General features: G+C 37.6%; 1 protein-coding gene across 1 annotated transcript; it reads right to left on the bottom strand.

Annotated features, from left to right (window-relative positions):
* LOC139725756 (N-acetylglucosamine-1-phosphodiester alpha-N-acetylglucosaminidase-like) lies at positions 1-10,384 on the bottom strand. Its single transcript, XM_071636842.1, has 8 exons — positions 10,263-10,384; positions 9,951-10,049; positions 5,461-5,946; positions 4,535-4,671; positions 3,843-3,948; positions 3,000-3,128; positions 1,679-1,875; positions 1-188 (listed from the first exon to the last, which is right to left on the bottom strand). The coding sequence occupies exons 1-8, from the start codon at positions 10,382-10,384 to the stop codon at positions 1-3; spliced, it is 1,464 nt and encodes a 487-aa protein (XP_071492943.1).
* Between the last annotated feature and the right edge of the window lie 15,583 nt (positions 10,385-25,967).

Below are 25,967 nucleotides of genomic sequence, written 5' to 3'. Positions count from 1 at the left end.
CTAGGAATGGGTCTCTTGTTTAGAGATGGAGGAGCAGAGGTAACCAAGGCAGATCACATTGCATAGGATGCTTGCCGTTGCTATGGCCGTTGCTAGGAGTGTGGTTGGTAACTTGTACTCGTGAAGTAACTCCAAGGGGAACAGAGCTGGTTGCCTGCTAACCAGAAAGTTGGTGAGACAATGTCCAACTAGGAGAGATGAAACATGAGTGACAAATCGAGAAAAGTATTTTGATATAGGCCTACTTATATACTCAGCGAGAACAAAGATCCATGATATCATGAATAATCTTTTAACTGCAACGATGGTGAGAATTACAAGAATACAAGTCTTATATAACCCATCATACCTTTGGTTTGGTCTCTTCCTACTTTCAGATTAGAGATTGGAAGGTGAACAATGCAAGCGAAAGATGCTAGCGTTATTTGTTGCTTCTCCTGTCATGTATACATTCCATAACTCACACTGGCTCGTAGCCTCAGCCATCTATTTTAGTGTGTTTTCAGGTGAGGTTTGTTTGAGCAAACAGAACTACCAAGTCTCACGCATTCTGCGTGAGACTCAAGCATTTAGGGTCTGTCTCACGATCTCACGCATGGCACCCATTTTTCTCACGCATCTGGTGAAGTCTGCAATTTGGGCTAAAAATAAGGAGCATAGCTCAAAGGATTAAAGTGATAGTTGCAAATGAAGGTATATTTCCCTTTTGCCTTTCAAAATTAGTAAAAAATAGTCACTTAAGTATGCACCAGATCGCATCATTAAGAGCTAATAATTCAAAAAAGCTCCCTACCATGAGGGGACACCCCCCTCGTTCACTTGCGTATGCGCGCGAGCGCCGAGACGCCGAGTCATAAAAATCTCACTCATAAAAGTTTTTTGAACTTGGCATCTCTGAGCGAAATATATTAGAGTTAATAATCTTCATTTGCAAACCATCGAGATGTGTGAAACAAGAGTCTTAAAAGTATGACTCTTTAAGTTTCTGCCATAGATACAAGGTCATGATGAAACAGTGCCCGCAAAACATTGACCTTTGACCATATTAGCAATGGCACAGAAAGAAATGGAAGGGCAGGAGGTGTTTGTCATTTAATTCATTTTGTATGAAAAAAAGTCTCCAAAATTTTCACTTTCATTCAGAAGTCAGAAAAAAAAAATTGAAGACACACAGTGCATACATGAGCTTTAAAGTAAATCGTTAACTTTTAAGATCGACTTAAATTCTTTGTGAATCACTCTCTAGGCATCCTTTCACTTTTGAAAGCTCCGACGCGACGGTGGGTCGAGATAGGATGTAACACACATTATTATGATGCCATATACAGGCCTACTACTATCAAACGACTTTCAGTTCCATGACATTTGCTCCTATGACAATTGCTCCCATAAAATGTCTGCATGCTAAGCCAAGCATTAATTCTAACCACAAACATAACCCTAAATCCAATCCTAACCCTCACATTACACTAAACCTAAAACCCTACATCACAACCCTAACCATAACCCTTAGTCCTACTGAAGAAAATACGGCCGCAGCATATTGTCGCAGAAGCAAATGTCTTGTACGTCACCGGCGTAAACATAGATAAAGCGGCAATGAGGGTTACCATGGGTTAAACAAAAAGGAAAGTTGACAACAATAACAACAACAACAACAACAACAAAATTATCCTACCTCCGTGACAGTGCACTGGCGCAGTGTGGTTGCTGCAAGCGTACTGGTCACACGACGGCCCATACCAGTCGCCATAGCAACGACACTCACCTTGGACGCAATCTCCATGGTTACTGCAGTCCCTCGGGTTGCACCACGGCTCGTGCACACACACTATGGTGGACACTTTTCGCGGACACCTGTAGGTCGAATTCGTACTGGTATCGGAGGTGCAGAGAATAGATGGTGATAATTCTTATAGCAACGATGATGCTGACTGTAATTGTTATGACAATAATGACGATAAAATTGTCCTGTGAGGTATGTACGTAATTATAATTATCCAGAATGAAGCTTCAATACACGAAGGATGGACAAAATCTTAAAAGAGGGACTCGCAAGAAAGAGAGAAAAGGGGGCGGAGAGAGGGAGGTGAGCTATTGGCCTTTCATTGGTAAGCATGTATCAGTCATCTAAGTGTTTCAAATATTCAGGGGTATCTTGCTGCAGTTACTGCAAGCAAAAAAGAAAAATACAAAAAGGACAAAGAAATTATAGTTCTACGATAATGATTCGAGCAAATCATTTTTTGTATGTGGGTGTTATTGCTGGCGATTTTTTTTTTTCTAAAGAAAAAGACAAGAAACTGTATAGTGTTTTTTTTTCATCATGATTCCTCTCTATTTTAACATTTCAATGAAAATTGAATATAATTATTTCAAATGCAAATAACGTAATAGCACTACAAAATGCTGTCTAACTGGTTGAGTAAAATGTAAAAGTTTCTTATCCAATATCTTCTGTCCCCAATCATCTCTTGCTATATTTTCTGTGTGCTTCCAGTATTTTACCTTTTTTTTCTTCTGTAAGTCAATCGTATTGAGGGACCCAAATATCTACAAGCTCGTTGTCCTCTCTTTTACAATAACAAAGTGATTTTGAACAAATACTTTCACATAGATTACAGGCTCATTTTCTCTTCCATTTTGGATTTCATGTTCATACATTTTGTATCATTGATTTGTTGTAATCATGGTAGTTACAGATGTATCTGAAATTTCTATTGGTTGCAATGGAAAGACAATTTGAATCGGATTGGAATGAATTGAAATGAACTGAATTAATTAGATTAAATTGACTTGAATATGATTAAATTAAAGTGAATTAGATTAGATCAAATTAAATTAAATTAAATTAAATTGAATTAAATTAAATTGAATTGAATTAAACTGAATTGAATTGAATTGAACTGAACTAAATTAGCAAATGACATCCCTCATCACGTCGCACACGCGAAAGATTCTCTCTGGGGCGGAGGTTGTTAGTTGTCAAGGCAACCTACCAGAAATCGGATGGAATGTTGGCCATGGTGCCGTTGATAATGAGAGTGGTGGAACCTCCCCCATCCAGATTGATAGCATTCCTCACCCCCTGAGAGAGCAACCACTCCGCGAAGGCTACGAGGGAGGTTCTGATGGCCAAGAGAAGAAATTCGAAAGCCCATCTCATGGACATGAAAGATATATCTCTTCTTATCATTCTCTGGCGTTTTTTTTTTAAGTAAATCGTGTTTTTCTCCTTCCTCTCCTCTAATGTATCATCCCAAACATAACCACAATGTTTGTTACTTTGAAAGCCTGATTTCATTACGTGTTTCAATGCATTTTGGTATTATTCTACCCGGTGATTATGAAGAACAAGAATGAATAGTATCCACAATCAAAGTAGAGCGCGATATGCATTCATCTTCTTCGTTTTATGCCACCACTGACTGGGCTGCCCGGCTGTAGATTAAGCCAACCCACTGAACTGCTAACTTTTAGTATTCATAAGCACAGTTTGACGATTTTGATTTTGATGTCAGTTTTGATTGTGATATTGATTCCCCTGGTTTCTGACATACAGGCAACATCTTCTTGATAACATTATTAGTCAGTTGAAACATGGAGGTATACACCTCCATGGTTGAATTAAGTCGCAGTTCATGAGCGTTCTCTAAAGCTTACAATTCTATCGTGGATCGGAGTTTTATGTAAAAATAAATGTTCTGTTTATGATAATACGAAATACTAGTTTAAGAAAAGAGCCATAAATCAGAGGACATCATTGTCATGACTATTTCGCTGAACGAGGTCGACAAACTTTGGTAATCGATAATCGAGAAGAATAAATCAATTTCCCTCACCCTCTGACCATAGTCTGTCCGTCTGTCTGAGCGATGACCACGTGACCTTCCTCATCACTCCCGACGGCAACACGAGCTGACAGCGTGTCAAATATGCCTTCATAATCTGAGAATTCAACGATGATTGGATATGAATGAAGATACAGTTGTATTTTCCGCTTTTTCTCAGCTTTCATAACGTATACATTCCTCGTAAATGTAGCAACAGTCTTACATGCGATAAAAACGCAGTGCTGTGTCGAGTATCACACTACAGATATCACATCCGCATGACAGACATAACATATAATACAAAATTACCTTACTTTGAAAGGGGGTTAGCCAATTACATCGGTGAGGTTAGGCTGATAACAGTAATTGTTATGCTGACTGTAGCAAAGTTTAATGTATACATTAATGCACCCTTCCCATCCCTCAAAAGACCCCGGTTATGATATGAATAATGATTTAAAAAAATGACATGGTCTCTTTTTGCTTTTGAGTATGAGCTTGTATCCTTTGCAATAACTATTTTTCTCTATTTAGTGATCCTATATAGGTGTTTTAGTGAATCTTTGAAGAGGTTTGCACATGATTTCTTTTTGTGATGATCTGTGCGGACCTGGAAAACTTGACCACCACCACCAAAGACAGAAGATGAAGTGCGATGACGTCAAGGAGTGTGTGGTACCTCCATGATGACCTTCACTAACCTGGTCTCACGACCTCATCACAAGCTTTGCGACTCTCTTCAATGTACACCTCCCCGTCCCGTATTAACCATCCAACCCCTCCAACCAGCTGGATGAACGGGTTCTCCTCCTGCAGCACGTCCTCCTCAGTTAAATACCTGGTAGAAATTTGCATAGATGCACGACAAAGGTGGTTTTGATAGTGCGGGGATCTGATGATTTTGTCCAGAGGCGACAGACCTTGAATCAATACACTAAAACCGTTATTCGTCAAAGCCGCAGTTGAAAATTAACTCAACGAGATCAGTGTCAGAATGTTTCTGAAAATGCCAAAGGCTCTAAATTGATAAATAAGCCTTAAAAGAAGTGTTCACAAGTAGATTCTATTATGAAATATCGTCAATTTTAACTCTGAGATAAAGACTTATTGGGTTGGCAATATGATGATGTTGGTCATGTTTGTTATTCCGAAGGGTTGTTAATTCGAAAATGAAATAAAGTTCGTTATTCCAAAACCCACAACTTTCCTTAACTTGGATCTTCGCTAATCCGACATTAATTTTGTGGCATTATTCCGAAGGTTCGTTATGCCGAAGATTCGTTCATCCGGAAATAAAATAAGGTTCTTTATTTCGAAGGTTCGGGGTGGGGGTGTTAAGACCATTGAATTTACCTTAACCATCTAACACCGCCCCCTGGTCCGCAGCCCCCAACCCCATCCCCCTGAAAAAAACAAACAAACAAACAAACAAACAAACATTAAGGAATGATTCAAGAAGCTTCAGAGGTAAATGCTATCAGAAAAATATGTTAATAAGTAATATGTCATGAAGTACAAATTTGAAATAATCTGTTCTTAGGAACAATAAACTTGAAAAAAAAATCTCCCACTTACTAACTACCTTGCAAGAAGATCGTTGACATTTTGAGTCACTCTATGTATTTACCCGAAAACTAGTGTCCCATCTTCCCTGATACCAAAGTGAGCGTTGTGCAGTTCTCCGGAGGTCTTCACTTGTCTTCCGTTGCTAACCACGGCTCCATGGCAACCACCATCGCTGGTATCAAAGAAACCAGCATTAACTGCGAGAAGGCAATTCTCTTGTCGCGCGGATACCGCAACGGTGGTGAGGAGATGGCCCGCACAGCCGCCGGCGCCAGAAGGTTCCAGTACGGAGAAGGTCCGTGCTGGGTTGTTGATCCACGCGATGTGTCCGGGAACGCGTTGTCCCGCGGGAAAATCGTCGTAGAAAGACTTGAGCGATGCGATTGGGTACTGCACCCCTGGTGTTCCTCCACCATGTCCTTTCTGTGAGAGGTGCGTCATGTTGCCGTACCTAGGTGGTTGATGTTCGAGGATTCGCTCGTATGGAACGGGATAGCAGTGCATACCATTATGGTGACGCGTGACCGCTAAATCCTCAGATGGGAACCTGGACAAGAATTATAGGGTTTGGGTAGATAATTATCATCAAACTATGGGACATCCGTGTTCGGAGCATCATTTGCGTCTCAGGGTACAATCCGTAAATGCACATGTGGGTTGTGTGCCGGGGTGTGTGTCTGTATGTGTGATCCATCTCTAGTACATGTCCTTGTGTCTGTCCTGTCAATTAATGAATATAATATGGACGTCATTTTGCTTTCGGTAAAACCTTGTGACCGCCTATAACTGGAGACAGGTCTAGACCAATGAAACCCTCGTCACCACAATGTAATGAAAAATGGTTACTCCTTAGGCCGCTATACAAGAGCTGCTAGAACTGGTGCCGGTAACAGCATGGTCACGTGGAAGATGGAAAACGTTCACTTTCTTAATTCACTGCTGCGATTGCAGTTGTGGACGTAAAGTGAAAGACTGAGACCACTTAACGCCATTTTCTCTCGGATCAGAGATTAGGATGCGATTCATATTCTGAGCGGAAGCTGTGTAACGTTCGACTGGAGCTTTGGTAAAAGGAAATACATGATTCATAATAACTGTGAGGTCGCGAATCAAAGAAAAATGATAGAAAAAAATGAAGGAATTGAAAGTGCTGTCGAACAATGTCTACCAAATAAAATTAGAATTAAGATTTAGAATTATAAATGATTGACGTACAAAATAGTCATGACATGTGTTTTGTGTGTAATTGTTACCATTTCTGACGCAATTATGTCAGTGAATCAAACTTTTACTGCTGATTGAAATTAAAAGAAACGACTACGAACAGTATTATGAATATAGTAAAGGAAAAAGGAAACCGCCATTACAGGAATTCAAAGAAATTCCGTGTTTAGCAGTAGCCGATTCAATGTATTATTCTATTTTACAAGTGAGAATAGTTTGTCCCTATGTATACATGTTGAGTGTGCCAGCAGGTGCCAGCAGGTCGTTCGGTTTTCGCAGTTGACTGGCAACAGAAGGTTGGAAACTTTGTCAGAATTAGATATCTTTCGGACAGTTATTTCATTGCCTTAACGCGTGCAGGCGCTTCGTCCGCCAAGAGAAGCTCATAACTTTTCTTCTCCTCTTCTTCTTGTTCTTCTTCTAAAGAGATCTCTTCGTCCCCACACGGGGTCACTGTCCTTTAGAACGAGGCACACTCCAGACTCAGTCTAGACTCGTGCTTTGTGCTTTGCGCCGAATCCGTTTGAGTTCCATGCATGCGGGGGGGGGGGGGGGGGAGTCTGATTAAAGCACGGCACAATATCTGGGGATTCTAATCAGAGTACTCAAGTCATATTACCGCTTCTGAAGTGCAACAGGTTAGTTTTGATCGTTGACCGATCCTATACGATACTCTTCGGTTTTCTCTTTGGCCACTGATTTAAACAACAACTACGACAAACTTGATTCGGTTTCCGTGTTCTTTTCTTCAAAAAAATATTTTCACCTTTCATTTCGGAAATGGGTTGCAATTTCAATTCAATTCAATTCGTACATTTATTCAGTAATACAGGTTGCAGTGATATGATTATTCAAACACTGTTTGTTGTGTATTTAATGACAATTCAAGTGATAATTTCAAAGTAGAATGCCGGGTTCGACTCGCTCTATCCTTATCTGTTTATACCTAGATAAAATAATGTGACAAATGAGAGAAAATGCTATTTGAAGGATTTTTTACAACTCTATAGTCTTCAAGTGACTAAAGATAAATCTAAGATATTGCGCTGAGAACCATGGCAGTACCAGTATTTAACTTTTAAAAACGTTTTTGTTTTTCTGTCAAACAGTGGAAATCGTGAAGGTTCTATACATAGGAGTATTTTCCTTTCATTGAAGGAATGCAGTGACGGAGAATTGAGTGAAGTGTAAAAAAAAATGAATTGGTGGACTCAAAGACATTTGACCTTAATGAGGAATTAACAATGAATAATTGAAAGCGTATGTCTAGTCTGCAGTGTTGTATATACTTTATCTCGTACATACATTACAATTCAGTGAGGGTTTTATGACTCGTTAGATTAAATTGCTTTGAGTTTTTATGGAGAGGTAAGCACATCATAAATTCAAAGCACATCGTTTCAATATTATAAGCGAGGAGACCTGAAGATGATGAATTTTGGTTGATTTGTCAGAGCTTAAAGGTTTATTTGGGTTACAGACCTTTTTGAAACGTGTGAGATGAAATATATAGAGGCAATATTTTGATTTTGCTATGAAAAGCCTGGTGAGAGATCTATATTATTATGTTATACTTTTTAAGGCTTTTTGGAAGTTGCATTACCACAGTTTCATTTGAAGATTTATTGGTAGTTGAGACACAGATATTAGAAATTGTATATATGCGTGCAAGCATGATTCTTACAGTGGAAATGGAATAATATCTAACAATAAGTTCAATCTCCTTGAATTCAAATATACAATGAATGGGAATCTGTGCAAGAAAGATGTTTGTATAGGTAGTTGATAGGTTGGAGCGTAATGTATATATTGTGATAGTATAAAGGTGGATGGAAATTTCAATACGCATTTTTTAATTAGGTTTAAACAGAAATATATAAGATGTTATTATAAGGAAAATTCATCATAAGCTTTCTTTTGAGATATAAAAGATTTTACTGACAAAAAGAACAGCTTGTTAACAAAGAGAGTTGCCTGATTAATCTCATTACTTTTTATAATGATTTCAATTGAATTTGATTTATTCATGTCATAAAATCGTATTCAAAATGTTTAGGCCTACCGAGATGCGTACGTTAAGGGAGAAAATCATGCGAAAGCCTGGCGCTGGGAAGTGGGGATTTCCTTTCCAATACAATCTAAAATAAATGTTTTGAATCAACATATTTGATTATAATTCTGTTTAAAAAAAAAAAAACAAGTTGAAACAAATGCCGTGATTCAAAAATGAATCCTCTTCCCTGTCTTGGGGTGATAGCGTCTCAGAAGGCTAAGTTTATTCAACTCATGAGTTTATTGGCCTCATCAGTTTGTTTCTTCATTTCTTCGTGGAGCCAATACGTGAAATCTCAACATGTTTATACATAATATATCCTATATTATGATCAGCATTCTGAAACGCTATCACCCCAACCGGAAACGATGAAAACCCTATCTGCCCACAAAAGTGCAACTATGCTCCAAACCGGTGTTGGTACCCAACATAATCTTAAAACAATACTCACTTTCTCTCTCACACTCGCTGAACTTATCGAATAACTTACACATCGCTCGAACACACCACAGCAGAGCATATGAATCCAATGAAGACAGTCAGCGGGAAGCTTCGGCGGTAAGTTAGCCAGCAAATCGTGGTCTTGATGTCAGACACCCTGCGAGAGGAATTTCTATCCATGGCGCCACACCATTCATACTATAGTATAACGCTTAACTCTGTCTCTACACACAGACTCTGACCAGTAGCTTCAAAATACTTAGATCCACCGGCCATTTCGTTGCTGCTCGGTTCACTAACCATCAATATAGGTTGATTCGTTGGGCTTTTTTCCTCATATAAATTTGTTCTGCCTGGGTTGGCCGACCTTTCTCTCTTTTTTTATTCCTGGTCTGCTTTCACAGTGTCAAAGGGCGATCAACAGTATACCAAACCTGAGGTTAGGAGCCTTCATGCCCAATGAGTGAACATTTTTATTTTCAAGGTTCAATGCCGAGTAAATGGCACGGCCATCCTAGGCTGAATTTTCACTAACAACTTTATTGAAGCAATTATTTTATCTAGTAATGAACCTTTCGCAAATGAAAATTAGGGAGGGGCGAGTGCACCAGAGTATGAACGTGTATGACGAGAACGAAGAGGACCTTGAACCTTGAAGATAATTATAATCCCGATAGCAGCTTGTCTATGAAGCTAAACTTGGATGGGTGTGCGACAGTAGGTGACAGTGTTAGAAGTAAGAGTACGGGACAGTGAAAAAGTTGTATGTACAATAAAAAAGGTAATGGTGCAAATAAAATCCAGGGCTGGGTTTAGAGTAGCCTGAAGCCCACATGAGGCTGCATCCCTCTGATGACAGGTAGGGCGGCTTCCTGGAAAGTAGCAGTTGATGGTGCCTCGACTGCAACTTGAGAGGTAGGTGGTTCCAGATCCTGATTGTGCGGGGGTAGAAAAAGTTTGTAAGCGTCGATAGTTGCTGCAGGTATTTCATACTTCAGTAGGTGATCGTGTCTGATGAAATATTTAACTGGGGTTATGTACACTGGAAGTGGGATATTGACATGATGGTGGTGAATTTTGAAGAACATTGTGTATTGTGCAAGAAGTCTGCGGGTGTGTAAAGTGTCCCATCCCAGCCTTTTCACAAGATCTGAGGCAGAGGTATTTCTGCGATAGTCATGGTGGACAAATCTGGCTGCAGCTTTCTGCACTTTCTCCAAGCCTTCCACTGCTCCTGCAGAGTTGGGGTTCCATGCTTCTGAGCCATATTCTATATAGTTGAGGACGAATCAGTGCTTGGTAGACTTGACGCTTGATGTCTTTGGAGCATGGTGACAGTGTTCTGCGCAGAAGACCAAGGGTTGATTGGTTGATTGATTGATTTTATTTCCGCAAAATATAATATGTACATCACTTCTAATTGAATAATACAAAGAAATTATCACAAAAGTAGAAACTGCATGCGGCTGGATGGCCCTACACAGCTCCGCCCTAATGATATATAACACACTCGGTATATCGGAGATTAACATACAAACTTGTATCAAGGAAAACTGCACTACACAAAAATTAAAATAACATCCACTACTACACTGACTTCATTTATATAAACAACACTATTGCCATGATGGCAATAAGCCAAATCAATGAATTCAACAAAATAAACATCTACGCTTCAAAGAAAAAACTGGTACTGTAGACCCATGTCCTTGTACACAGGTGGCCCATTATGTGTTGGGATTTACCAACATAGTGTCGACATGTTTTCTTTTTGTGATACCAATCGTCGATCATATGACACGGCAAATCCCGAGGTACAACCGTAGATAATTCATATATTTGGGTAAAAGTTTTCAGAGACCAAAAATGTCAGATGACTTGATACCCTTATAAATGCGCGGATTAATCAGAAAGACTTTCCAAATTCAAGCTTCATTCTCACTGAAGAAATATCCCTTTTCCACAATAATTCAAAAACAAATAAGTAAACTAATGGCATTCTAATTTGCAATATTTTGTTGTTTTTGGTTTGTCTTTGACATCTATTGTCAATGGAAGAGCAGAGAAGGGGGGGGGGGCGCTGTCTCGTAGTAAGCAAAAATAAATCGCAAAACGAGTTATACGCTGAAATAGCCTGTTTGCATAACTATCTGAAAGTAAGAAGAGTTAAACCACACATCAGTGAAAATTTCGTTCTCATTAGAATGAAATAAGAAAGTATGTATATACTAGTATATGTATATATATATATATTTATTCATATATATATACATATGTATATATCCAAATGCATTTCTGGGATGTATTTAATCATTGCCTGATGACTGCCCCTAAATGGAGGTGGCATGAAACTCCGAGTAGCAATAAAATACGGATGAACCTGCTGTCAACCGAGTGAACTTGTTCCAATACTTCTACATATATATATATATTTATATATATATATATATATATATATATATATATACATATATATATATATATATATATATACATATATATATATATTTATATATATATATATATATATATATATATATATATACATATATATATATATATATATATACATATATATATATATATATATATAATTTGATATATTTAGTGTCACTTGGTTTATTGAACAAGGACATCAGTCAGAGGCTCATGCCATAATATTATGCAAATCAGATGCGGCGATACAGTCATAATTCCCATTGTAAGAACACTTAACCAAACATCTTCACTGAATTACTCCGATTTACATGACTTTAATGGACGGAAGAAATCATCATCCCTTCTATCAAATTGTTGTGCAACTTTAACAATTGATTAGTGATGGTGACCGTGTTAAATCGAAAGGTCCATACCATAGATGCCGAGTTGACAAAGTGATGGTTTTACATTAAGAGACGAATCCATGGGAGAATCACACGTCATCGACATTGTGTCACCTTGTACGTCCTATTTGGAAAAAGTATTTTGTGTGTAGGTAATTCCACTGTTTCACCATGGAGGTGGAAACTCTCTCTTGAACCTTCCTGGTTTCACGAAAATGATCTCCTCTTAATCTATGATTCATAATGCCGCTTTTTTCACTTCACTCTTCTTAAATACACGTCAATTCGATCACTAAGAGTGGTGTATTAAGGGTGTGAAAATGTGTTTCCCGGGTTAGAGGTGCGATTTAAAAAGGGGAAAAATCAATAGAATAAAATAAAATAAACAAAAAAATTATGCGCAGCGTGTAACATTTCTGGTGAATTGGCACATCAATGCCTGTGGCGCCTTCCTTTGTCGGGTTTAGTGACTAGCATTGAATAAAACCTCGAATATCAGCAAACTTGATAGATATTTCAACGCAGTCTTTGGGTATCAGTCTGTATGTGTTTTAATTTAGTGGTGGAAAAATACGACATGAAAATGAAATAGTATGTGCTTCACAAATGTCACACAAACACACACACACGCACACACACACACACAGACATACATATTCAAGAGCAAATGCATTTTTGTCTTGATTTGATTTGATTTGATTTATTCACAAAATGCATATACATACATTATTCACAAATATGCACATAGTTTGTACATATTACACATTTTGTCTGGATCGTCATAAGCTATGAAAAGCTTGACTGGGACGCCCAGTATGGATAACGTACACATATTATGTACATAAACATCATTAAAAAAATGAATTATGCGCGTTCAATTTGTTCATAGATAGGAAGATGAAAGAAAGAGAGAAAAAGACAGAAAAGTGAGAGGAAAAGATAAGGAGAGGGATACTCTACATCATGGTAGTTAAAAGTGTACAAGATTGACAATTCTGGTAACAACTAACATAGAAAGACTCGCTGCTATTATGTACGTAGTGTACGTATGACAAAATAAACCTGTGAACCTGGGGCAAGACAGCAGGCAAGAACCATGCAAATGGTATTGTTTAAACATATTTGCAAAGAAGGGTATTCTCTACTAGTCTTCTAAAAGTATGCTTTTGTCTTGTTTAGTTTATGAGGCTCGCCATAGAATAGTAAAACCTCGTCAATATACCTGTCTTTGTAGCTGGCTAGTCCCCTAATATATATATATATATATATATATATATATATATATATATATATACATACATAAATATACATACATTATATATATATATATATATATATATATATATATATATATATATATATTCACGACAATAGGTCATAAAAACTCCGTTAGAGACGTGAATTTGACGAATTTTCGCCCATAGGGCTTTGTCAAGTCAATACATTTGACATTTTATTTCGAAGCAGATATAATATTATTGCTGTCATTCATTCATATATATATATATATATATATATATATATACATATACATGTATATATATACAAAAGGGACATATTATATATCTATGTATAATATATTATTGCTGTTATTATAAATAAATTATGCCTATTAATACAGGCATAATCATATATCATAATATACCATCATATAATAATATATAATATTATATAATATGATAATATATCATATTATACCACTAATATATATTATTGCTGTTTTTCATTTAAATATATATATATATATATATATATATTATATGTATATATATATAAATAAATAAATATATATATATATATATATATATATATATATATATATATATATATGGGCCGTGACGCGAGAAAAGGGCCCTTAGCTCTGACGCGCACAAACGCCAGAAAACGGCGCGGAAGTTTGACAAAGCAATACGCGCAATCCAAAAGATTTCAGCTCGTTGTTCACCAGTCCTTTCCTTCACGTGGAGTGGGTCAGCTCGAATCAACCTTATCAACCCGTCCACAACGTCTTTTTCTACGGCGCCTGCAATATTTTGATTATCTATCTCAAGGTGAACATCAACATATTGGATCCCCAATGATGAAATGGTAAGAACATACCCTGAATTTGATTTAAATTCATGGAAAAATGTTTGAATTTCGTGCTCGGTCAGGCCTGTGCTCAGCGCAGACCCAATCTTTCAATTTTTTTTGTTGGGGATCTGCTGATGCTATCAAACGTTTCCGTAGTAGTAACGTGTTAAGCCTACATTTATGTCTGACGATGCGTAGATGTATGACATTGTTACATTTATCTTAACGCTCCTTTCATATAAAATGTCGAAATAAGCTACAGCCAGTGTTCACACTGTCCTTAGCAATCCTGTGTTTTAGCGGTGAGGATAATTGCTTTAGTTCAGGCAACAACGTAAACTGCATCATGCATGTGGTTCAGCTTTGTCTGACTTGTTCAAGTGTAACGTTAGGTTTCTGCACCCAAAGGCAAACAAGGTTGGGCCTACTTGAGATTGTGACATTTGTGTAATGTCATTGTAAGCAAGATAGTTCTACAACTAACGTTACATTTGTTCCTTGACAGTTATACTGCATAACTGAATTCTACATTGGTGAATCAAACTAGCATAGGTCTAGGTCTTAATACTTATTAAAGGACAAGTTCACCTTCATAAACATAAGGATTGAGAGAATGTAGCAATATTAGTAGAACACATCATTGAAAGTTTGAGGAAAATCGGACAATCCGTTCAAAAGTTATGAATTTTTGAAGTTTTTGTGCAGTAACCGCTGGATGAGAAGACTATTGCAGTGTGTGAATAACTTAGATGTCACATACGTACAACAATATAAGGAAAATATAAAGAGAATTTCACAAAATTTCATCTTTTGAAAAAAGTACACATTCTCCCGACTCGTTACCGACAAATGTTATGGCTAATATTATTCCCCCTGCCTTTAGAAAGAGGCAAGTCAAGTGCTCTATTATTATGCGAAAAAAGTGAAAATATGTTGAATTTTCTTTACATTTTCTTTATGCTGTTGTACGCATATGACTCACAAGCTGTAGTAGTCTCTTCATCCAGCGGTTCCAACACAAAAATTTTAAAAATTCATAACTTTTGCATCGATTGTCCAATTTTCCTCAAACTTTCACTGATGTGTTCTATTAATATCGTTGCATTCTCTCAATCCTTATGTTTATGAAGGTGAACTTGTCCTTTAATAGTCTTGATAATTGTTAGATAGGCCCTACCGGGTTGTTCTACATGTATCAACTTAAAATAAAAAAAAATCCGAAAAACAATAATGGGACTAGCGTACTAACCAGTTAGAACCTTAATGAGGCTGAAGTATCAAAGGGCAAGCCCAAAAGACAAAATCAGTTCTCTCATATTTTCCACAAAAGACTAGTCTAAGTGCTAAACTTTGGTTACAAAGACATCTCATCGACACACTATTAGAAGTATTTTCATTTATTACATTTATTATTCTGGTACTGTAGAATTAGGCCTATTCATAATAAGTGTTCATTGTCAACATATGTTTCAGAGTATTGTTATAGGAGTTTATGGGTAGGTACTCACTGTCTAAATGCCAAGGGGAGATTATTCTCCAGATTTCATGTAATGATTTAGTGACTGAAGGTTCGTTCACCTGTCATATCTCTAATCATTGGGCGTATTACCGGTATTCATTTCTTCTTTTTCTTTCCTTCCAATTGAAATAAATAATTGTTGTAATACATCACTGGGAGAACACAACAACAGTCCACAAAGTTGGCATCTATACCACTATTTTGATTTTAAAAATCCCACTGTACAGTCCACCTTTCAAACCCACATTAATCAGACTAAGCATTTGTTCTCATATTTCAGGGCAGAATAAAAACTTGGCTGTGCTAGTATTCCTGAACAAGCAGACAACCCTGGGCTGCACACAGAACTGGAACAGAACCGTCAGATGGAGAGGAGACGTACTTGGTGTCTGGTAGATAAAGGATTTGGCAGGAGCAAACAACTAATTGCAGGTTTGTATTGTGCTGTGCATCAGCTAATTGCATCAATAGTATCGAATGTTGAGTTTAGTAACAATCTTATGACTGTAAAGTAGAACTATAACTATAATTTGAATTTTAAAAAAAAGATAATTTATTATGACCTATCCTTTTCATTTACTATGAATACCTGGATCTATGAACCAAATCAGAAGACATAATCATACAGTCATAATGTTTTTTTGGTAATTGCATAATATGCTTTGTATTAAGATGCATCTTGCACTGGCTGAGGAGGTATATATAGAACTAATTCATTGAGTTTACATTTCAAATCTGATTTAATATGTTTTAATCATTCCATTTCTGTAACCTGCATGGTTCCTTTTCTTCTGCAATGACACTCTAGTATTGAGTATGACCTTAAACCTTCGAAGAAATAGAATAATATCAACATTCAAAATATTCATGATTTGCAGGTCTGACTGTGACAGCCTTGAGGAGTTTTCAACAGTTTCAAAAGTCGTGGACAAGTAATCTTCCTTCACGATTCTGGTGGTGTTGGCAATTGTAAGACTGGAAGGCGTACCTGTCCCGTTTACAGGGAGCTGTCTGAGATCAGAAAATTTTCGTACTTTCACTTCTACCATGTTCAGCCAGGAATTGTTTGTGTGAGGGAACACCTCTGGGATAATGAAAAAAAAAAAGAAAAACTATAATTGGGTTTACTCAAGACAGTTGGAGTGGTTCCTCAAAACAAGCATTTACCCATCCAGGCTGATATCTACTGGATCAACACTCGACAGAGCGCTATGAATATCTTCAAGCACATCAGACCTTTCCTCTTCCAAGATGTCACTTGCCCCCAGTCCGAGAGACTGAGGCCTCATGATAGAGCTATGAAGTGTCATCCTCAACTTATTGGCATACTTGTCCACTTTATGTTTCGTACTGTATTTCACTCTTAGAGCAGATACTGGTATTGCCCTTTGGTTTGGAAACTTGGATCATGGTTGACAATAATATGTTTTGCCCCATGCATGTATGCAGCATTTATATGCTGCACATTATCATAACCTACAAATGTACTCGAGTACAGCTGGTTTAGCTAAAAAAATTCCACCCTATACTGAATGTCGTTGGCAAGAAGGCAGGTGTGATTATCATGCCCTCAAGACACTGCTAGCTGTGGAAGACTATTAATACTCATGGCATATCAGTACTCTGCTATGAATTTACGGGTAACAATTTCAAATGCATCTTCAGATAACTTAACATTCTTAGGTTTTCTTCCAGTAGTTACCATATCCTTTATGTATTGTCTGTTGTTGACATGTGTTTATAAATGGCACAATGCAATTGCAAGTATTCATAGTTGACTTGTTCAAAAAAGTTATAAGCATAGAAGTTTCCTCTTCACTTCCACTGTTTTGCTATCTCAGCTTACCAATAATGTGCAAATGATATTGTGATTTAATCAGCTCATGTACTAGTAGACTGTGGTCGATATCAATTTGAAAGTCAGTCTTTTTAGTGAGCCCAAGAGAGAAAACTTGTACAGTATGTAGCTAGCCTCATCCTGAAGCAGTTGACATACATGTTTCTTCTTTTCTGTTTTTCTGTGTCTAATACCAGGGGGAAAAAAGGATACATATGATGACTTACTATTCTTCACATGTAGCTGAGCTTGGGCTGATATTAATGTAACGTGATTACTGTAATTTCATCAGGGTATGGGAAGCATGGACCCCAACAGAAATCTCACTTAAAACTTTCCACTTGAGAATCACTGGATCTTTTTCGTGAGTACAACTGTAGATGTTACTCTTTCTTCCGGGGTATGGCAACATGACATAATTAAGAGTTATATGATTTTTTTTTTCATTTTTCAGGGAACAGACGTTAAAATTACCTCAGTTTTCATATAGCAATGGGAACAATTTGATTTGATTTGATTTGATTTATTTCTGCTTAATTCCGTTACATCAGATATGAGTATGTACATGTCATTTACAGTCATTTGAATATGACAAACAGTATATCGACACATAGTTTTTAGTACAATTATACAAGACAATTAGGGTAGACAGTTGAATTCCATTACTTTATCTATTGAATTTTACTTGTAGACTACTTCATTCTGTATCTGCTTTTGGTGGAAGTTGCATCCATCTTTCTGGAGTTCCAATCCATGTAGATTGTTCAGTGTGGAGGCATTCTCTTTTTTCTTTCTTCCGTTCTTTCCATCTGTTCTGTCACGTCGTGTCCCTTATTTGCAAATAAGTATTTCATAATATTTTTCTTTGAGTGGTTCACAATACACAAGCTTGCTTTTTAGTGGACCTCTCAATTCTTTTTTTTTCTCAATTGAAACATAACTGTATTTTTTTTGCCAGTATGCACACATATCTTTATCTGTATCATTTATCCCCTGCGAAGTCGAATGTATACGTTTAAGATATAGTTCCTGATTTATTTTGTGTTGTGTTTTGTTGGAAAAAGAAGAATGAAGAAAAAGGAATTGAATTATCTACACTGCATCATGCATTGTCTTTGATGGAGTTGAGATCCATTAAGTGGTATGAGAAGAGATTAAAATGTTGCAAGTGCAAGAACTCTTTACTTCAACAAATTCCATAAGAAACATGTGCCTACAATTCTATATGTATTCTTTTTCATTTTCATTTTGATACTGTCTTGGAAGTATGTGTGAATATGTATGTTACAGTTTTGTTTGCATAGTGCATGTTGTGTACCGGTACTTCTTTGTACATATGTGTGTATGCGTGTGTGTTTTTGCACATGTAGGCCTATGTTGAATGAATGAATGTATAATTGGAGTACTCTTACCCCAGTGACATAATTCTAGTTTACTTTTGTAATGTAATTGTAAAAGAAGGGTTAAAATAGGCCATGATTAATTCCATCCTACATTGCAAGTATAAAATCCGCACATTTGCTATAACATCTAGATTGTATATTTTGCAAAAGCACATTACATCTTGTATGTGTAACAGTAACGGGATGTTCCGTTAAGCCTGCACAAACATGGCTGCATTCATTTTTAACCATGGCCCTGTTCGTAGCATTTCAGCTATATCACACACCCAGCCAAACACTCATGCATGCAACTTTTTAGAATATAAAGTTTGTTTATAGATCTTTTCACATGCAGAGCAACACAATAATGGCTTAATACATTCGAACACATTCAAACGTTATTTACATGTGTACAAACATGCAAGACAAACGACATGGTCCCTTATCCTCTTCCTGTCTCAGCACATACATACACTCAAACACAGACAGACAGACACATAAACATACAATATACATACGCACAAGTTCACACAGAAGTACACACATACATACACACACCCACTTTCACATGCTGGAGAACACAATGATGGCTTAACATACAATCCAACACAAGCAACTTGCATGACTGTATAGTTTACGTTAGACACTCACGACAAAAACATGGTCTGTTATCATCTTCCTGTCTCACTCACACGCAAGCCTACACACACTCAAACACAAACAGACAGACACATAATCTTCAATGTACATACATGTAAGTAACACACAAGTACACACACACGCACACATCCACTTCTCAATCGGATACACTTTGTTACCATATCCAACGACATGTTTCTCTATGCGTGTGTTATACTGAAAGCCCAAATTCGTTTAGAATTTGAAAAGCAACTCTTATTTTTGTGGTTGTCATGGCAACGATGATTTCATAAGAATACTTAATTTTTACATTATATCGTCCACGACAAGATTGGGGGGAAAGATTCCAACTTTGATGAATAATGGACCCAAACTGTGGGACTATGAGCTGTTAAAGGTGCACAGTACGTGTTCCCCGTCCATGACTTACGCGCGCGCATGCATAAACGCGTTAAAAAGTGGCAGGATTTGGGCAAAACATGCTTTTCTAAATTTCATAATTGGGGCACTTAGGAGTGGAATTTCAGAAAAAGGTTTGCATATTTAGATACATCAGAACTCGCTCTTCAATGTGGCGGTGAAAACTCAATTTCGGTATTTTACGGCCTAAGGGCCCTTTTCTCGCGTCACGGCCCATATATATATATATATATATATATATATATATATATATATATATATATTTATACATACACATAAAAGGGAAAATTTTGTCATTCCACGTAACATGTTATTCACCACTACGTATATGTCAGTCCAACGTAATGCATATTCACCCAAAATGCTGATTCTGGCATAAATTCTAACACATCCCTTGTTTGAAGCAATTTTGAGGCAAAGTTATCACTCATTATAGTTGTTCTCAAAGATAATTTTAGTGGGGGGGAGGTACTGGGGGGTAATCACACTGGAAATTGAAAATAACCCGACATTCCTGCAATGTACCCTTATGCCTTGGATCTCATTGAGTGACCCATTCATATTCAATCCTGACAATCTCCATCTTTACCTCTATCCTTTCTAAAAGGTCCTAAATCCACTTTCTATCAAATCTGACCTTTCGAAAGAAATGTATTTATTGTTAGTGATACCACCCAGTAAACTCCTCAGAGTATTGAAATTCTTGTGAGAAATGGAGAAATCAGACCATAAAAATGTGTTTTGTTCCAAAAGGTGCTAAATCCAGTGGGATCCAATCTGAAACCAGTGTTCATGCCTGATTGCACTTTGACCCCAGAGTAAGGCTATTCTGGTTGGATTTCCTAGCTGTGTAGCTATCTATAGATGACCCACGTGCTACTTAATTGATATAATAGTTGTGAAATGTTATATTTATACATATAAATTCTTTGGAGAGATGGAGAAATCAGGAGAAGAATGTGCACAGATGTATATAATCATTCCAGGTAAATTCACAAAGTCACAGAAACTAGTACAACATTTTCATGTTGTACATCATCTTGCTAAAATTTTTGTTTCAAAAGGTGCTAAATCCAGAAAAAACACAAAAATATTTTTTTAAAAATAGATTTAGGCAGATCAATATTTCTGAGACAGAAAATCCCATTACGGGATACTATCATGTGACCTAAAGTCATTGCATGAAAATGCCTGAAAGCATGTGAAATGAAAATCCTGGATTTCCTCCTTACCATCAAAAGTGGATGTACCACCTTTAGGAAAGGAAGTCTTAAAAAACAACAACCATCCTCTTGCCACTATGCCATGAAACCTTCCACTTCGTAATATGGCCACAAACAAGAGCTTGTATGAGAACAGTTGTATTTTGCAAAGATGGCTGCACGTGCAGTCCCCCATTTCTTTGTAATGTAGACCTATACAGTCAACCTTGCGTATAAAGTTGAATCTATTTGGACTGGAGAAATAGCTTTGGTTTAGAGAAAATTCAACTTATTATGGATCAAAATTAATGTATGAAGAGAAGTGAACTTGAAAAGACCTTCTACGTAGGCGATTATTTAAAGGGATCATACAGTTTTGGTTGAGACCTATTTCAGGTTTCTAACATTTTTTTGGTGAAATAATGAGAAACCTCTTATGAAATATGAAAGAGCATGTAATTCTATGATGAATTCAACGTTTATTTGACGAAAATTGGTTTTAAAATGGCTGAGATATCCATAAACAAGAGACCCGCGGGTCTAGCGCTCACCTGAGTATCGCAAGTTCACCTTTCACGCAGTCACTAATCTAAATTATTCACAGCTCTACCAAAATTTGACCAGGCATTCTGAAGTAGAAGATGAAAATGTACAATAAGGGCCCAAATTTTTAAAGATTCCTTAATTTGGGGAATTGGGGGCCCCCTGGGGCCCTCTGGGTGGGGCATGGTGCCCATTTTGATAAATTGAGATCCTGACCCCCTAAGGATGCTACCTGCCAAGTTTGACGAAAATCTATCATGAGGTTTTCAGGAAGAAGATGACAATGTACGATTCAGGCCCCCATTTGGACCTTCCTAACCAACCCCCCCCCCCCCCCCCCCACCCCTGCTCCCAAGAGGGGCACCCCTGGATCTCCTATGAACAAACTCGAAACTACAGTCATTAATGTACTCACTCATAGTATTATCTTAGCTGTATAACTTCTGATTCCAGAGAAAATTTTTAACAATTCCTTCATTTGGGGGGTTTGGGCCCCCCTGGGGGCCCCCTGGGTGGGACATGGTGCCCATTTTAACAAATTGAGATCCTAACCCCTTAGGGATGCTACCTGCCAAGTTTGGTGAAAATGGGTCATGGGGTTCTAAAAAAGAAGATAAAAATGTACAATTTAGGCCCCATTAGGACCCCTCCTCACCTCCCTCCCCTGGGTCCCAAGGGGGGCACCCCTGATTCTGCCATGAACAAACTTGAAACTGCAGTCATCAATGTACTAACTCATAGTATTAACTTAGCTCCATCACTTCTGGTTCTAGAGAAGAAGATTTTTAAAGATTCCTTAATTTTGGGGGATTTGGGCCCCCTGGGGGTCCCCTGGGGGCCCCCTGGGTGGGGCATGGTGCCCATTTTAACAAATTGAGTTCCTAACCCCCTAGGGATGCTACCTGCCAAGTTTGGTGAAAATGGGTCATGGGATTCTCAAGAAGAAGATGAAAATGTACAATTTAGGCCCCATTAGAACCCCTCCCCACCCCCCTCCCCTGGGTCCCAAGGGGGGCATCCCTGATTCTGCCATGAACAAACTTGAAACTACAGTCATCAATGAACTAACTCATAGTATTAACTTAGCTCTATCACTTCTGGTTCTAGAGAAGAAGATTTTTAAAGATTCCTTAATTTTGGGGGGTTTGGGCCCCCCTGGGGGCCCCCTGGGTGGGTCATGGTGCCCATTTTTACAAATTGAGTTCCTAACCCCCTAGGGATGCTACCTGCCAAGTTTGATGAAAATCGGTCTTGGGGTTTTCAAGAAGAAGATGAAAATGTAAAAAGTTTACGCACGACGCACGACGGACGACGGACGACGGACGACGGACGACGGACGACGGACGACGGACGAAGGGCGATCGCAATAGCTCACTTGAGCCTTTGGCTCAGGTGAGCTAAAAAAAGCGATTCTAATAAAGTGTGGGACCCACACTTTATTACGATCGCTTTGTTTTACTTTGTTTTTGGATGTTTCAGTCATTCCAAAACCCGATTTTCATCAAATAAACTTTGAATTCCCCTTAAATGGTATGCTCTGTACCATGTTTTCTTGGTATCTCGCAAAAAGTTAAAAGCCCAATTCTCATCTCCACCAATACTGTACCATTCCTTTAACTTATGCAAGGTTGACTTAGCCAAGGTTGACTGTATATGTATTTTCTTGCAAAATATATGTATGTGTATTTCATCTAAAATATGCAAATAAAAACACCAACAACACTGCACGAACCGTGTGTTCTCACCAGCACAAACTTCACAGGAACCAACACAGCAAAATATATTATAGACAGTAGTTTTTTACATTTATTTTGCAGAAAACTTTTTTTTATACACCCACATGATCACAAAGAAATATCTGGAATAGAAATTCATGATTGCAAATTGAGAATATTCCACAGAAGCCGTAATAAGATGTGAAATGGTAATAGCGTGTGACAAAGCAACATAACATGAAGTTTTGAAATCTACTCAACTATCTCTATCTACACAATTTCTTTATCTTCCTTGGTGGGCTAATACAAGAATATATATTTAAAAAAATAGCTACATACATCAGCGTGAGCGAAAACAAATAGAGAAGAGTGAGATAAAAAATGTTCATTAACCATGCTTCATATGTGTTTGGTAATCAGGCAAGCACTATTTGACCAATAACATTTTCTTCACTTTTAACAGTAAATATCATCACAAATGAAATTATCACTCGTCACAATGCATTTTGAGACATAGAAGGAAAAAAATTCAAAAGTCTGCAATAATCCAGTTTACTGATGAATTCATATTTAATGGACATTTTTCCTTCTTCCAAAACCTAAGAGCAAACTGTTCCAATTATCCAATCCAAAGAAGCCTCATTTCTACACGATACCTTCAACACTATAAAACTGAGTTTGCACTTAACATTTGTTGCCATATTAGGCACTATACACAGGCCAGTTTTCTATTTGTCTTGAACCGTTATTACAGATTATTATGAAAATTCGAATATGTATGTAGTCTTTTGGCAATCTTATCACACTCAATCTTAACAGTTCTCTGTACTGCATGAAATACTAGATGCTTTCTTGTTGTATCATTAGCAGGAAATTAACAGGTGCCACTCTTTAACTTTGTTTTCAAGAAACAAAAAAAAAAATGAAGAAATGATGCACATTTGATTAAATAGATGGAGAACACCACAAAAACTTTGCCGGATTGATAAAATATTCACCAAGACATCAGAGAGGGCATTCATTCAAGCTAGGTGAGCTTGGTATGATTTGCATTTATTCATTGAACGGCTCAAGAAAATTCTGTATCCTCATTGGTCGAGAGCAGTGCGTCAGTTTTTACTGGCAGCATGTTCAATATCAAATAATCATGTTGAATCACTGGTGAGAGATACTGTAACATGCTATCATGTACTTGTAGCAAAAGAGTTCGTACACTTGGCAAGCGTTTGCTCACTTAGCAAGAGATGGTTAGCCGTGCAGCCAGTAGTCTTTTGCAAAGGCAGCTCGCTGTAATTTCAGCACATGCACACGGAGAGCAATGGACTTTCACACACAGCCCGCGACCGGCAAGATACGATCGCAGTGTGCATGCAAGTCCACCACCCAAGGTATGGGAGTCCATTGCGAGCCGCCTTTGCAAAAGGCTATGCATCCAGTAACAAGTAGCAAGAATTTGCACACTTAGCAAGAAATTTGTGTACCAGCATGAGATTGCTTGCCATGCACCCAGTAATTACTGATACACGGTTTGCATCTATGGCAAGCCAAAAGAAAATGCACCCAGTAAATTTGCCAAGCATCGGTAATTACTAAAATGTATCTGAAACAAAAAAAAATCAAGCAATGGATATCTGGCAAAACTTTGTTCACCATTCTATAAAACAGATGATGTACTTGCCTTTACATGTTTCAGTAGGAAGCATACACATAGCAACTGTGGAATCTTGTCTCAACCCGATGAGGACCAGTCCCGAGGATACACGGGCAAGGGTTTATGGGAAATGCATGTTGTAGCAAAATCAGCCCGACCTCAACAGGTTAATCCAATTGGTTGCACCTTGCAGTTTAGACAATTCCATCATTACCTTATGTGCACACAATTCCTACAGAAGCACTCAGACCTGAGCATCATTTGTATATTGAGAGTAAATGATTCAAACAAATTGTCTTCAGCAAAAGCAGGGAAACAAGACACACACCAAGTCCCTATAGAGTACCGAAGTGTGGTGTCATATAGCTATTCATTGCCATGGAAACTGGTTCTAAACAACCTTTCATCACCCAAATATCCATGATTACAGTGGTTGCTAAACCATGTTCCTACCCAGTTCCAACCACTGCTAGAAGTCTTATGCAAGGGCAGTTTGTGTGGAACCAACACTTAGATTTAACAAAAGACTGTGACATAATCTCTGTAATACTCTATAGCCTGCAATGACGCACCACTTTTTAAGTTTTCTTTCATGGGTGGGGGTTAGTTACAGACAAAAATCAAAGTTCATAATAAAGATAGGAATTCATCACAAAAATCAAAGATTACACAATGATTAACCTGCTAGAGAACAGCTTCCACTCGTACTGAAGCAAAAAATCGCAGAAATTGCACCATAGAGAACCATACAGAGACAGCAAAAATGGTGATTTTCAAAAAAGCCCTTTTATCCCCTACTGGTAAAGTGGAGCTATACTAAGCACTCATTACTTTAGACTGCTTATTTTCATCACACTTGTTATCATTCTAATGCAATCATGCCAACTTTTTTGTTGTTGTTGAAAGAAATGGCAGAGGATATATGTGGCATTTGCTGATTTATATTGGGAAGCTCCTTATTTTGGCAAAAAACTTCACTCATGTATGCATGCTCAAAATTGCATTAGGTTGTAAGATCAAATAAATGAAGGGTAATAGAGTACCCAA

The sequence above is a fragment of the Diadema antillarum genome, unplaced genomic scaffold (genome assembly GCF_040938485.1).
Source record: "Diadema antillarum isolate AM-2024a unplaced genomic scaffold, OU_Dant_1.0 scf00000017, whole genome shotgun sequence".
NCBI classification, from domain to species: Eukaryota; Metazoa; Echinodermata; class Echinoidea; order Diadematoida; family Diadematidae; genus Diadema; species Diadema antillarum.
This window is presented reverse-complemented; position numbering and strand designations above follow the sequence as displayed.

Coding starts and splice junctions, on each gene's coding strand:
- LOC139725756 (XM_071636842.1), bottom strand. CDS start 10,384: ATGGCTCAGAAGCATGGAACCCCAACTCTGCAGGAGCAGTGGAAGGCT. Junction 3,949..4,534: donor TGATGAGGTCGTGAGACCAG/GTTAGTGAAGGT, acceptor TTGAATTCTCAG/ATTATGAAGGCATATTTGAC. Junction 1,876..2,999: donor AACATTCCATCCGATTTCTG/GTAGGTTGCCTT, acceptor CTCCGATACCAG/TACGAATTCGACCTACAGGT.